We start from the raw sequence: 14,362 nt of genomic DNA on the forward strand, positions 1-14,362 counted from the left end.
TTCTTTATAATTAATTAAATTATTTTTTATGATATTTTAAGTGCATATGTTAAATTTAAAGTTGAATTAGATCAACAAAAACAAATACTCAACTGATAATTTTACCAAAATGACATATTTTCTAAATTAGAGATTAAAAAAAATAGGAATTCAAATTACAGATTTGAAATTAAAGAGGGATCAAAATTTTAATTTAACTTTTAACTTGTAGTATAAAATATTTATAATATATAGTATGAATATTTAAACTTTTAATTTATGAACATGGTTCAAGAAAAAAGTCATAGCTTAATAATTTTAACCATTATTACGATGAAATAATATAAGCATCCTTTAAAAAAAACACTAGCAATATATATATAAACAACCCGTCAGCTTAAATGGTGACAAAATCGATGTTATTAACCAGCCAGAGCTCTATCAGTGGATCATATTGTACAAAGAAGAGAATGAAAAGTAGTACCATATGGTCACATTATTTAATGCACAGGGTAATGGCAAACTCACATTGGATCTACCATAACTTATGAAGGTGATCATTTTCAACTTCTATAGTTCTATCTTGGCTTGATGCTTGGTATCACTCCACTAACAAGGTCACTACCTGACACATCTCCTGATACAAAAGGTGTCTTCATAATAGAAGCAGAGGCAGAAGATGAAGATGGTGTACTGTGACTGTCTGCTTTGCCAGAATCACTGGACATAAATTCAGCTCTCTTGGTATCTGATTCTGGCATTGTAGACCATATGTTTTCAAGCTCTCTGACCACTTCTGCCATTCTAGGCCGAGCCTCTGGCTCATCTTCGCAACACTTCATGGCCAAAGTCAAAAATTTCTCCACATGCTCAGATGGATAAGAGCCCATTCGTCCATCGATAATTGAAAATATCACGCCAGATTGGTACGCAACGTTAACCTGAAAAAGATTCAGAAAAGTGACAGTGTCAAGAACTTTATTATTTTGGGATAAATCCAAGGTATTCCCGGCTGAAAGTCAAAGACTAATCCCTCAAAATACTGACATCATTCATTTAAGGGACTGAAAGATTCAGAGAAGTGATGGTGTCAAGCACTCTATTATTTGATATCTTAAGATATAGGAAAAGATTGAAGGAGTATTTACATGAAAAAAGCATACACATTACTTGGAAATTGTTTTTAACTTGATTCAACCTATGATGTTGGCAAATACTTAGTCAAGTGTCATCTATCCAAAACCTTACAATAATGGAAAAATAGTTGGACATCACTAAGCAAAAAATCATCCAGATAAAGATTTGACAACAAAAAACAGGATCAGTGTTGATCAAGAGACAGAAAGAATTGACATTGACAACAAATGGATCTTCATGATCCTATAGAGAGGAGGGTGAGCCTCTATCTCTTTCTATTGAACAACAGATGTACAAAATAAATTGCATAATTGAGCTTTCCAACTGTTGATCACAGTTTGATTCAATCACACTTGATAGGGAATAGGGAGAGAAAATAAGTCCTAAGATAAGCAAATACCTCTCTAACAATATTTTTGCCGTGTGAGATAGGATGCATCCCTGTCAAAAGTTCCAGAAATACGACACCAAGACTATAAACATCACTCTTGTCAGTCAATTTGCGAGTTAGGAAGTACTCTGGATCAAGGTAACCCTGCATGTTCAAAACAGTGAAAAAAAAAATAAGTAAAAACTCATTAAATCAATAAAATCAACCTTCCAAAATCTATACACACTTCCAAGTGGTCATAGTTGGGATACTATTTGTTACACTCAAGCTTAATTGGACCACAACAACTGTTGGGGTGAACATGACATGACATGACCTAAAAGGGTAGCCCAACCATTATTCTCCAATTCATCCAATGTAGGACTTGGGACTACCACACCAAGCTCTGAATCTGATACCATTTGAATTTGGGACACTAGACCCAACCGTTCAAGTTTCAACTTGAAACTTGAAAGGTTGGATCTAGGGTCTGAACACCTGTTCTTTTCCTCCCATAGAAACACTCCTAACATTGGCCATTATTATGTCAGCATTCTCTATAGTTTTTTTCAAAATTGATATCCAGGACAGAGATTTAGAGACAAATTTATAGGTAACAAGTGTTGGAATATTGAAGTTAAGAACCTTTTCATGCTAGTGGCATTACAGAGCTGGCTTATCTTAGTAATACAAAACTAGTGCAGTTAATAATGCAACAATATGATTGCTAATCTTGTATTTAGTATACATGCACACAATTTAGCAAAACCAATCATGAAAGCCTTACCGGGGTCCCCTTTACCACTGTAGATACATGACCAGGCACAACTCCTTCCATATCTGGAACTGGAGCAAGCCGTGAAAGTCCAAAATCAGCCACTTTTGCAGAAAACTTAGAGTCCAATAATATGTTGCTGGCCTTTACATCTCGGTGAAATATTGGAGGATCAGCTTCCGAGTGTAGATACAAAAGACCTTTAGCTGCCCCTAATGCCATCTTCAATCTCATGGCAAAAGTCAGAGGATCTTTAGCTGTAACTGTAAACATTAAGCACACTCTTAAGAGAGATAACATAGAAAGGCACTTAGGCACACAATTACTGTAAAACAAATTATCTGCATCATTGAGCTTAGAGAAATGGAAGATGTACACAGCATCTGTGACTACTAATTCATCAGAACAATGCAATGAAACCAAGAAATTAATTAACAATTTCAGAAGATTGGAAAATAAGAACATAATGTATACCAGAAAGGTGATCCCTCAATGTGCCATTAGACATAAATTCATAAACCAGCATCTGCAAGCATGAAGCAACAAGCGAAATGGAAGAAATTCAATAGTCAGACAAAGAAAGAAACGGAGTTCATAACACCAAAATTTTCTGAAAGGACAACAAGGACTAGGATGACACATCCTCCCAAGGTTAGAAGCTAAAGAAAGTTTATGTCATATGAAATATCAAACAAACCCTTGTTTTATGAGTGAGTCTTCAAAATCCAAAATTCAAAAGCAGCTGGGTGTGTTGTGACTGCACATAACTTCTTTTTAAAGTCATTCTAGCAAAGCTGTTAAAGTGTTTATATCCTAATTTTGGTAAAATAAATAATATCCTCCTGGAGTTAAAAGGTGGCATCGAGCTATGGGAATAGTGGGATATTAAAACTTCCACAAATGAAATCAAGAATCCAAGATAATCATTAAAATTTCAAAAATAAAATATAGCAAGGGTTAAATTTTCTGAATGTGGAAACAAAAATTACCTGTTCACCTTCTTCATCACAGTATCCAATCAGAGACACAAGATTGCGATGATGTAACCTTGATAGTAATGATATTTCTGTAAGGAACTCCTTCTCACCTTGCAGGGATCCCTCTTGTGCACGTTTTATGGCAACAATTGTGCCATCAGAAAGAACCCCTTTATAAACCTTCCCATAGCCCCCTTGTCCAACTTGAGCAGAGGTGCTGAAATTGTTTGTGGCAGAGGACAATTCTCCATAAGTAAAGGCCCTTACACCATCAATTTTTATAGAGATCTTGGATGCTGCAATTTTTATAGAGCACTTGAGACAAGTTAAAGAGAAAAATAGCAATACACTTGTTAATTCATGATATGAAAACTCACCATGACGTCGCCTGGAAACGGCATGATAATCTCTCAATCTTATTCTCAATATAAGAATGGTAACAATTGCAGATAACGTCACTGCAAAGGCAATTGCCCCTATGACTATGCCAACCAGCGCACCCGTACTTATCCCTGATTTTGAACTCCTGCCAATCTCTGCAACAAATGAGCAGTATGAGGATGGTCATATCTCATATGCCAGTTTCCAAATATGAACAACTAAATTAATAGAGATGAGATTTGAAGGGGGGTCAGCGCATCTACACAGTCTATTTTGTGATTCTCTCATCTCTAATCTTGTATTCCCTTGATACAGATCAAGAGATAAATATTTCCTGTCAGCGCTGTTTTTCTTTCTATAATATTCTGACCCGTGTTCATCCAGCTAAAGAAAATGCAAAGAAGTTTCTGAGACTTACCATCCTGGTAAGGACCCAAAAGATTAAAACCCATCAGTTCATAAGGCCCAAACAAATCACTGTCTGGAATTAGCCATCCTGTGAACATGCTTGTGAGCCGTAGGAGCTCACTTCTATTGAAAGTATGACTACTACTGTTATCAACATATGCAGGAAAAAACTTCAAGTTCATTCTCAGCCGAGGTCCTACTTGCCAATAAAAATCATATTGTAGCTGATTGGTAGATATTTTAACACCAGAAGCCATGTAGACCTCAAAATCATTCAAATATGGAAGAAAGTTTGAAAATCCAGGACTTTTCAGCCGATAGTCAACAATCAATGGAAGCCCACAGAAACAATTCACAGAGTATTCATAAGGAGGAGGGCATGCTTGAGGGGGACAGGAACTGGAATTTGTTGTAAATGAACCATCTGTTACATTAGCCCCTTCAGATCCACAGAACTGAGTCAGGGTTACATTTGAGCAAAGGGGATTTCCATTAAGCCTGAAATACAGTAATTTACAAATAGTAACATGTGAAGCTCTTTAAAAATGATGGAATATATGCTTAATCTAATGACAAATTCTTGACCTTCAGCAAAATGACACTAATATTCGGAACATGCATAACAAGAAGAAAAAACAAATGAAAATCTTCTGTCTCAACTACAATGATTTCAGAACAAACTGCACAATAGCTTGTAAGTTTAGAACCGTACCCAACTGTGACATTTGGAGGAAGATCAATACTGCCTGATATGGTTGTAAGATTATTATTTTCCAACTCCCTGCAAGATTAGAAACTCATGCTCAACAAACTAAAATACAAAAACCCAGTACTGGGTAGCATCTATGGAGAGGAAATACAGAGGAACCAATGATATTAGCATTGTAAAATTCCTACAATTATGGAATTCATCACTTCAGATCTTACAAGAGAAATGTTTTTGTTCCATTTGAAGTCTTATTCTGCCAAATGGAGGAAGAAACAGTGCCATCCAATGAATTGTTTGCAAGTGACCTGCCCCATAGATGACATTAGTAAAACCATTTATTTTTTAACATGATTGATTAAATAAGAAATATAAAAGTTTAATAATTCAATATAAAACATATCAATAGTAATTCAATACATGATCTGCAAGTGAGATATGGTGATAGATAGTGGTAACTCTTGTTTGGCTTATAGTATGTAATATAGCTTTACATAGAAAAAAAATAGGTTAAAACAAGAAACAACTTACAGTTTCTGAAGACGTGGAAGATCAGCAAAGTAGGATGGAATATTTCCAGTAAGGCGGTTGCTTGATAAATCACTGCACATATCCCAGGAGGTAACTAATCATATTATCACATTCTTATATATTTAGTTTGACCAATAAACATACAAGGAAAATATTGACAGAATGACATGAGGAATCCAAAAAATTAAATGTAAAATCAATCAATGAAAGATTAAATGATAGAGATTCTCACATGGTTGTGATATGTTCAGAAAGCTTATTGGGAGGAATTGATTCATTCAACTGGTTGAAACTGAGGTCACTGGAATTTCACAAATAGTAGTCAGTTAACACAGTTAAAAACTACACTAGACTTTTTCTTCTCCAAAAATATACATTAGAATATTCACTTTTCTAGGCAACGGTAACTTCTCTTAATACAGATAACTGAACTTACAGGTAAAGAAGGTGAGGTATCCTGCTTAAATCAGGAATTGGTCCTTGCAAGCTGCAATTCCTAAGGCTCCTGATAATACCAAGAAACCAATAACAGCATTTAGACAGTCAGCCTTGACACCAAGCCCTTCTCCTTGACCAAATTAAGTTTTCTTTGTTGAGAAATTTTATTAAGCAGAGGATAGGAGAAGAGTATGCAGAGTGATAGGGTGCCATCCTCCAGCTAGGGGTGTTCAAGAACCAATCCAAACCATTCCAAACCGCCAAACCAATCCAAAAAACGAAAATCAGACAAACTCTTAAATGAATAATTGGAAAAACCACATTTTATTATTAAATTAAGTTTGGTTTTCAGTTCTCATGTTCAAAACTGATCACAAACATACTAAACTTATTAGTTTTCATATTCTACTCTTGAATAAACTTGAAATTATTTTGACTTGTGATTTGTAATTTAGACTAAGTTGTGATTTATGATGAGATATGGTACTTTGACACAGATTTTTATAAGAATTTTATTGTGTATTTGATTTTTATCTAATAACTGTTGTCCCATAAGCGAAAAAGTAGCCACTAGAGGAATTCATGTATTGGTTGGGTACTCTACTCTTACTATAGTTTATGAAATTCCATTTGGTTGCTGAGCAAAAAATAGTCTCTTAATTTTTCTATAAAAAAAAAGAGAAAAAAGTAAAATATCTGATCCAATCCAAATGATGAAGATTGGATGGGTAAGTATGGATTGGATATTATTCTAAAACTTATCCAAACCAAGTTGCAAGTTTTCTTTTATGATTAAATCAGATGATTTTTTTGCCACAAAACGGATCCAAACTAATTGAGTCAAAATACTAATACTCTATGTGCACGACAATAAATGGTGTTCTACCAAGTAGTCAACTGTCTAGTCATGATTTCCACAAGCATTTTTTTAAAACATTTTTTTCCCTGTTTATATATCCTGGTCAACATTTCTCTCTTGTATGATTTCCTCTCCTACATATAAGAAGTCAATCACAAAGGTTGTAGTATCTCAAATTGCTACACCACACCTAAAATTTAAAATGAAGGCTCAGGCACCTCAGCTTCACTCCTTGCACTTGCAAAACCCACTTAAATAGAAGGAATCACAGAATTCACTTACATCTTCAACAACTTTGACATGTTGGCATATGTATCAGGAATGCTATTTCCCTCAAAGTTGTTGTTATCAAGTTGACTGCAAGAACAAGAAGATAAAGAAACACTTTAAAAATCCAATTACACAAGAAATAATTATTGAAAGTTTGAAACAGTCAACAATTTAAAAGCAGTAAACATCAAAAAATGATTAAAAAGTTCTATGATGACAAAGGTAGCAATTTTCCCATATTGATGTATAAAAAAATCTATGAAATAGCTGGCAAAGCACTCAGTCCTACATTTTCCACCACTTGCCTAGAAATTTCACTTCTCACAACCAAAGATTGATCTGGAACTAAACCATCAAATGACATTTCTTAGAATTTGGGCATGAGACCTAATTCAACCCCACAAGATCAGCTTATAAGATAGGGATTGCCCATGATTTATAAGAGCTACATTGCCCACATCTCTAGTGGATATGAGACTAAACACACACCCTCACGCCCAAGGCTATGGGTCTAAAGCATGGCAATGCAGGTGGCCCAACAATGGATCTAGGATAATCTTTGATATATACCATATTAGAATTTACGCTTAGGGTCTAACTCAATACCACATTACCACAAAACCAACTTGTAATGTGAAGATTGCCCAAACTTTATATGGATTATATTGGCAATATCTCTAGTCAATTGGGACTAAACACACTCCTCAGAGCTATGGAATGAAAGTGTTCCAAAGAGACCGCAATTAAGGCAAGCTAGAGATGACCACAATTAAGGCGGTTTTCCAACAGCATTGAAGGAAAAACCACAGCTTTGCAACTTTTCAATCAGTATATATTCTAAACATATAGTAACATAATTGTTGTTGTTGAAATTATTGGGATTTTACATGTATAGAGAGTCGAAGGAGAGAGTAGAGACCAAACACTCCAAAATTGTTATTAACTTAATATGATGTGCTATATGTGTCACAACATGCAAAACATAAAGTACTAAACCTTATTTGTACTAATAGTAGATCATAATCTTAATTAAACAAGGAAACCAATCCTAAGAGATAATCTAAGATACTCTAAATTATTCTTAAGATATATTCATATATTCTAACAATTGAAATGTTGTAAGTTAGAGAAATCCTTATTTCCTTCTATGTGTTTATGAAGATTGAAAAAGATGACTAGCAGTCCAGCACACATTAATTAATTAGGTGGAAAGCAATTAAATGGAAAGAGACATGACGAGTTCCAATAATTTTAAGAGTAATTTTGAAAAATAATACAAATTATTAATAAATTTAATGCTACTAACTAAATTTCTTGATAGGTGTGAATTAGTTAACTGAGTCTTACATTTAGGGATGGAGGTAGAACTAAGTAGAACACCATAAAAAAATTGGTTCTTTTACCTCCATGATTCATTTTATTTTCCACTCCTGCAAGTTCCTGTTGAGATGTTTCTCCAAACTAGCTCTATAGTTTTTTCATCCAAAAATAAATAAAACTATATATGCTCACACTCATATATTACATAAAGAATAGGAAACCTACATGATAAGTAAGCTTGGCATATCAGCCAGCTCACGGGGAAGATATCCTGATAAGTTGTTGTTGTCGAGAAGACTGCAGGGCAAGAGATGCATCTTGTGAACAAAATATAGGCATGATAATTAAGGTTTAAAAAGACACTGAAAAATATGTTAGTAGCTGCAGTTATGTCAATGATAACAAATTACCAACTTACAGGTGAACAAGATTTGATAATCGGGAAAGCTCTGGTGGGATTTGTCCACTAAGTGAATTATTGTTCATGTGACTGCTCCATTGGAGGGGGAAAAGATAAACATTATTTTCTTTCCACTTTTTTGGTCATAATAAAAATGTTCAGAAATAAATGAGTTCATGTAAAAATAACAAGAGTGGTCATTCTTAAACTACTTTTTCATTGTAAAGAACCTTACAAGTGCTTTGTTTTGTTCAGGTTTGCAAATGACGTAGGTATAGGTCCTGATATTTGGTTCTGATCAATTTGTATTCTGTCCAAGTTTGGAAGATAGCCAATCTCCTCTGGTAGTGAACCTGTTAATTTATTTCCATTCAGAAGCCTGTGAAAAAATATATTTGATGAGAAAGAATGCAGAGATGATGTAACTCTTCTTGTTAATCATAAATCCTTTACTTATACAAGTATACAACCATTTAAATTTATCTTTCTACCCAATAGGAAACAGTATTTAATTCAATTATTTATAAGATCAATTCTGAATTCAGGCAATGACAAGGATGTTTGTGCATTAATAAGTCTAAAAAATGTACAAAAAATAAATATACCAAGGTAATAAAACAACTGACTTATTAATCATATGAAGACTAACATACATGCCTAACAGGAAGGCTCAACTTACAAGAGTTCCAAAGATGTGATATTGCCAACTTCATTTGGAATACTCCCACTTATGTTGTTCCACATAAAGTTCCTTTAGAATACAAAGAAAACATGTATCAGAGGAAGAAGGTAATTAAAAGCTGCAAAAGGGAGAAAACACTCAAATGAGTGAAATCTACTACAAAAGCGTAAATGGCATCTAATAATGCTAAACTGAAAATTGTTCAGAATATTTGCCATTTCAAACATCAAAGCAAATGCCGTCTTACAATCTTTTCATATAAGTTAATTTGCCAAGATCTGGTGCCAAAGTTCCCAACAAGTTCAATCTCAGTAATTGCCTACAGACAAGAAAAAACAAACTTAATAAAGGAGTAGCAGTGAAAAAAGAAAGCTCTCAATTCTCAAACAGAGATTGATAGCTCTGCATTAAGTATTGAATTAAAAGGAAATTGATGAACAAGATTGATCAAGACATGCAAACTCATCAAAATATGCTAAAAAGGTCATCATAAAGAAGTACACTTGGCCCACAATTCCCATCCTGTTTAGGTGATTATACTGATTTCCACTATACGTAGTATAAACTATTGAGTGAGAAAGTGCTTGACCCACAACATAAAACTGTTAATCTATTTGTAACATAAAAGAAGAGAAATTAATAAAAGATAGACAAAGGAAATGGAAGCCTGAAAATGTTAATATGTCATTTATGAAATAGAAATGTCAAGTAGAAGATAGAATTCATACAATTCTTCAACATGCAGATGGCCATCCTCTTTTGTTTCATTGAAGCACAAAACTCCTTTCCACCTTGACGTACATGGGTCTCCATCATTCCAATTGCTCAAATTTCCATTAGGATCAATCAAACGACTCTTAATGGCTCTCAATGCATCAACTGCATGTTAATTCAAATGAGAACATATCATCAGTAGAATCAACAAATACAATACACATTATAAGCAATACTTTACAGCTAGTGCCCATTTTTTTTCTTTTATTGTAGTAATGGGTTCTCTGTTCTCATTTCTCAAATTTTGTAATAAATCTGGATAATGGATATTATTGTTATAAGGGATACATGAATATTGTATTGTATTTGCAGATTTTTTACTTTTAGTAATTTTAATTGTGATCTTTTAGATGATAATTATACATAGGGAGAAATTGTTAATATGCTGGAAACTTTTATTAGGGTCTTGCTAACCAATGCCCTTAGGGGAAAATATTTATTGTATAAATCATAGGAGAGCATAAAAAAGAACATGGACAGCGTAATTTTTTGCCTCCCAATAAAATATTTCTACTTTAAGTTCCTTAATCAATGCCCTTAGAGCACTGGTTAGTATATTCACTTTTATTAATATATGCCATGACATATCAAAGAAAGTGCTCCCCCAGAGTAGAGCTACCACTTCTGCAAACACTTGTATACTATCAAAGAGAAGCTATCATGAACCAAGTATCTCGAAAGCTTAAGTCGTTAGGCGAAAGACACTTGAATGGCTTTTAATAGCACATCCCTAACATGCCCCCTCACATAAGGGTCCTCTGAACTTAAAGCATGGTTAAGGCACAAATCCACCTACCCAGTGCTTAAATTCAACCTTTTAATTCTATTGTATTTAGAGGGATATGGAAGACAAGAATCAAACTCTAAACTAAACAATTTAGTTATAGAGATTCTTATATCATGTTATGAACCAACCGGCCAAAAACTTAATTTGTTAATTTGTTACAACAATGGTTTTAAATATAAAGTACATGCCTAATAGAAGCAAAGCAACCAGGGAATACCAAAAAAAAAAGAGGAGAAAATCATACCTTCAACGGGATCAGTGATGTTATTCTGCCCAGCAGCATGTAGCAAATAGCAGCAGAACCACAAGATGAAAACAACTTCATGCTTGAAACACTTTGAAAGATACATCCTAGGAATGCAAAAATGACTAGAACTCTAAAATATCTCTCATGAACTAAGCAGTGTACTTTTCACTCCCTGATAACAACAAAAACCAAGTTATGAAAAATCAAGAGAGAAATCTTTACCCTTCATTGATATATACAAAAGATTCTTGTCAATTAACTCCTAAGTCCTAACAGATTCTTAGAAATTTGCTTCACAATGATGCAGGCAATCAAAGCATATTTGTGCTGAAATCATGCTGATAATATTATCTCATTCCAAGTAAGAAACATTCATTGATATGAATCCAAAAACAACCTCATGCATGCATCTAACTCAGTCCAAAAACAATCGCAGCAGCTATATGAAAAACTAAAGCAGAAACCAAATTCAGAAACGACCATTTGAAACTAGAGAACAATACCTGAGACAAGAGAAGTAAAACTGAAGCCAAAATGCAAAAAGGCTCAAACTTTGAAACAAATACTAAGAACTAAGCAGAAAGTAACACATGGGTGTGTGACACAGGTTAAGTACCAAGAGGGTGGTGAGGCATCAATGTGAAAATGAAAAAAAAAAAAGTGTTGTCTTGTCTGTGTGACCAATTGACCAGGTCGCAACAATAAAATGTAGCAGAAAATGTGGGTGTTGATGATGTTGGAAGGCCATTGCTTTCAGAACTGTGGGTTTGAACCAAATGCAATAAAAAAATGGTGAAAGAAAAAACAAAATAAAAGAAGATATCAAATAGGGTGGGCGAATTTGACTTTGTGTGATACATGAATGAGACATTCACTAGTACAGCGAAAATGAACATAAAGAAAGGCTAGTGGGAAGGAATAACGTTCAACTACCACCGTGCCGGAGAGATAAAGAGAGAAAGAGAGGAAGAGAGAGTAGTATGATTACTACGAGGCAAAGAGTGTCACTCCGTGCCTAACCGCTTTTTTCATGGTTTTTTTAATAAAAATTAATGGGTAATTTGTGAAGGTGATTATAGAAATAAAATAATAACTTATGAATATAATCATAAACATAAAATGGATATAAAAAATTAAAAATGCATACATCAAAATATTTTATTTTTTTATATATATATTAGGCGAAGAGAGGCACCACGTGCCTTCCTAAATTTTTTAAATAATAAAAAAATAAATTTTAAATATATTTAATAAAAAATGACAAAATAAAAAAAACTAATGATATAAAAATAATGGAAAGTTAACGAAAGCTATAAAAAATTAAAATTTTAAAAAAAATTTAAAAGTAAAATTATCTAATGAAATATGTATATCAAATAGGATAATCCTCATTATTTAAATATATTTTATATATATGTATATAATAGATTTAAATAACGAGAGTTTTTATTGTGCTAAAAATTGTAAAGATTTTAGTCTTTTATTTTTTAAGCCAATAAAATTATTTAATTAATGAGAAGATGTGATATGACAATTTTATCGGTTAAAAAAATAGATATATCAAAATCTTTACAATCTTTTGGGACACCTAGAAACTTTCTTTAAATAATAGTAATAATAACATTATTTATTAGGTGTAAAATATTAATTTATTAATTAAAACAATATTTATGTAAAAATATAATACAAATAAATTATAAATGTAAAAATAGTATAAATTAATCACTATGCATAAAATTTTCAAATAATAACGTCTAACAGTTTTACAGTACAAGAAATATTATAGTGATTTTTAGCACGAAAATGTTTAAAGTCAAAGTTATTATTGTCATGCTAACAGGGGTAGAATTAGACTAAAAAGGGTAGAAATAAACTAAATTGATATAAGCGTGTGTTTAGATGGGTAGTGAGTTAAACTCACCGCAATTTTAGAAGGGATTAATAATTGATCTTATAGTAACTTCATCATGCTTTTGCATTCATCATAGTTTTATACCACCAAACCAAATACACTAAACTTTGTTGAGTGTGAGTTTAATCTTTCTTAAAAAATATATTGCTCGATCCTAACTTGTTTACTTCACATAAACATTTTATAAAGGTTTGGAAAACTTATATAAAAGTTTAGTCTCACCTATAAGTCTACTTTAAAGTTTTATTTTGTAATAATTTAAGATCCAGAGAGGTTTCATAAAATAAAAAAACATCAGGAGAGAGGAAAAAAATAAGTATGTTAAGTTTTATAAGAATCAATTCTAATTTGTTTATATAATATAGACATCCAACAACTTATTTAAAAATATAAAATATATAGGACATAAATAAATTTATATTTCAATAAAATTTTAAGCTTGAGCTTGACTTTTTTTTGTAAGTGAACATGCTTAATATTTAAAAAGATAACTATATAACATTATAATAAATTTAATTTTTTATTCAAATAACAGAATTGATACAATAATACCAACAACAAATATTTATTTAATTAGTTTAGACTTAAAATACTTTTTAGTGGTGATGAATAACCTTTAATAAAATCTTTGAGCTAGTTTAATTTTTAAAAAAGTGTGACTTGACTTGAGCGTAATGTAGGTTAAGTTAATAGTAAAAAGCCGATCAAACTTTTCTTAGAGACTAAAAGTGAAAAACATGAATAACAACAACTCATTATACCACTTTTTATATATAATCACATGTCAATCTTTGTTCTCACACATCTTATATAATTTTTCAGGCCAAATTTCATTTTCAATTAAACAAAATATTTTTTTTTAATTTAATTTATTTGATTAATGTTCAAATTTCTTATATTAACATTGATGAAATATTTATAAATTATTAACAAAACATTTTTTATGCATTAAATAGATTTTAAATTAAAGAATTAAGAGCGTACACTTTATATTTTTATACAAAATAATAATTAATTAAATTAATATTCTCCTAAATATTTACAATTAAATATTTTAATATTTGACCACCATTTTATTGTACCTGTATAACATATGAAAATATTGACTAATTGCTATTATTGAAATAAGTACCTTGTCGTAACAAAAGAAGAAGAAAGTAAACGTACATATAAACACAATTTTAATAATGATGAATAAAAAAATGTTCTGCTTAGACTAGGTTTCATTAGTTTTATTCAAAAAAAATTAATCATATAAACACAATTTTAATGTCACACATTAAATTTTTATTTTTAATTTTAAGTTATTAAAGAAAATCACCATCATTTCATGAAGAGTAATCGATCAAAGGCACAAGGCTGCGGTCACCTACAGGAATCATTGAATTAACTTTCCAGATTCCTGGTTG

The 14,362-nt window shown here is 32.1% G+C and overlaps 1 protein-coding gene across 1 annotated transcript; it reads right to left on the reverse strand.

Annotated features, from left to right (window-relative positions):
• Positions 1 to 358: 358 nt before the first annotated feature.
• LOC114397468 (probable LRR receptor-like serine/threonine-protein kinase At1g06840) lies at positions 359 to 11,884 on the reverse strand. Its single transcript, XM_028359511.1, has 21 exons — positions 11,545 to 11,884; positions 11,039 to 11,213; positions 9,962 to 10,112; positions 9,481 to 9,552; positions 9,231 to 9,302; positions 8,787 to 8,930; positions 8,570 to 8,641; positions 8,377 to 8,448; positions 6,844 to 6,918; positions 5,701 to 5,769; positions 5,497 to 5,565; positions 5,265 to 5,336; positions 4,955 to 5,041; positions 4,740 to 4,808; positions 4,038 to 4,525; positions 3,616 to 3,774; positions 3,251 to 3,534; positions 2,736 to 2,787; positions 2,274 to 2,524; positions 1,517 to 1,651; positions 359 to 920 (listed from the first exon to the last, which is right to left on the reverse strand). Exons 2-21 carry the CDS (start codon positions 11,142 to 11,144, stop codon positions 558 to 560), a joined length of 2,862 nt encoding a protein of 953 aa, XP_028215312.1. The 5' UTR covers positions 11,145 to 11,213; positions 11,545 to 11,884; the 3' UTR covers positions 359 to 557.
• Between the last annotated feature and the right edge of the window lie 2,478 nt (positions 11,885 to 14,362).

Source organism: Glycine soja, chromosome 18 (genome assembly GCF_004193775.1).
Source record: "Glycine soja cultivar W05 chromosome 18, ASM419377v2, whole genome shotgun sequence".
In the NCBI taxonomy this organism is placed as follows: Eukaryota; Viridiplantae; Streptophyta; class Magnoliopsida; order Fabales; family Fabaceae; genus Glycine; species Glycine soja.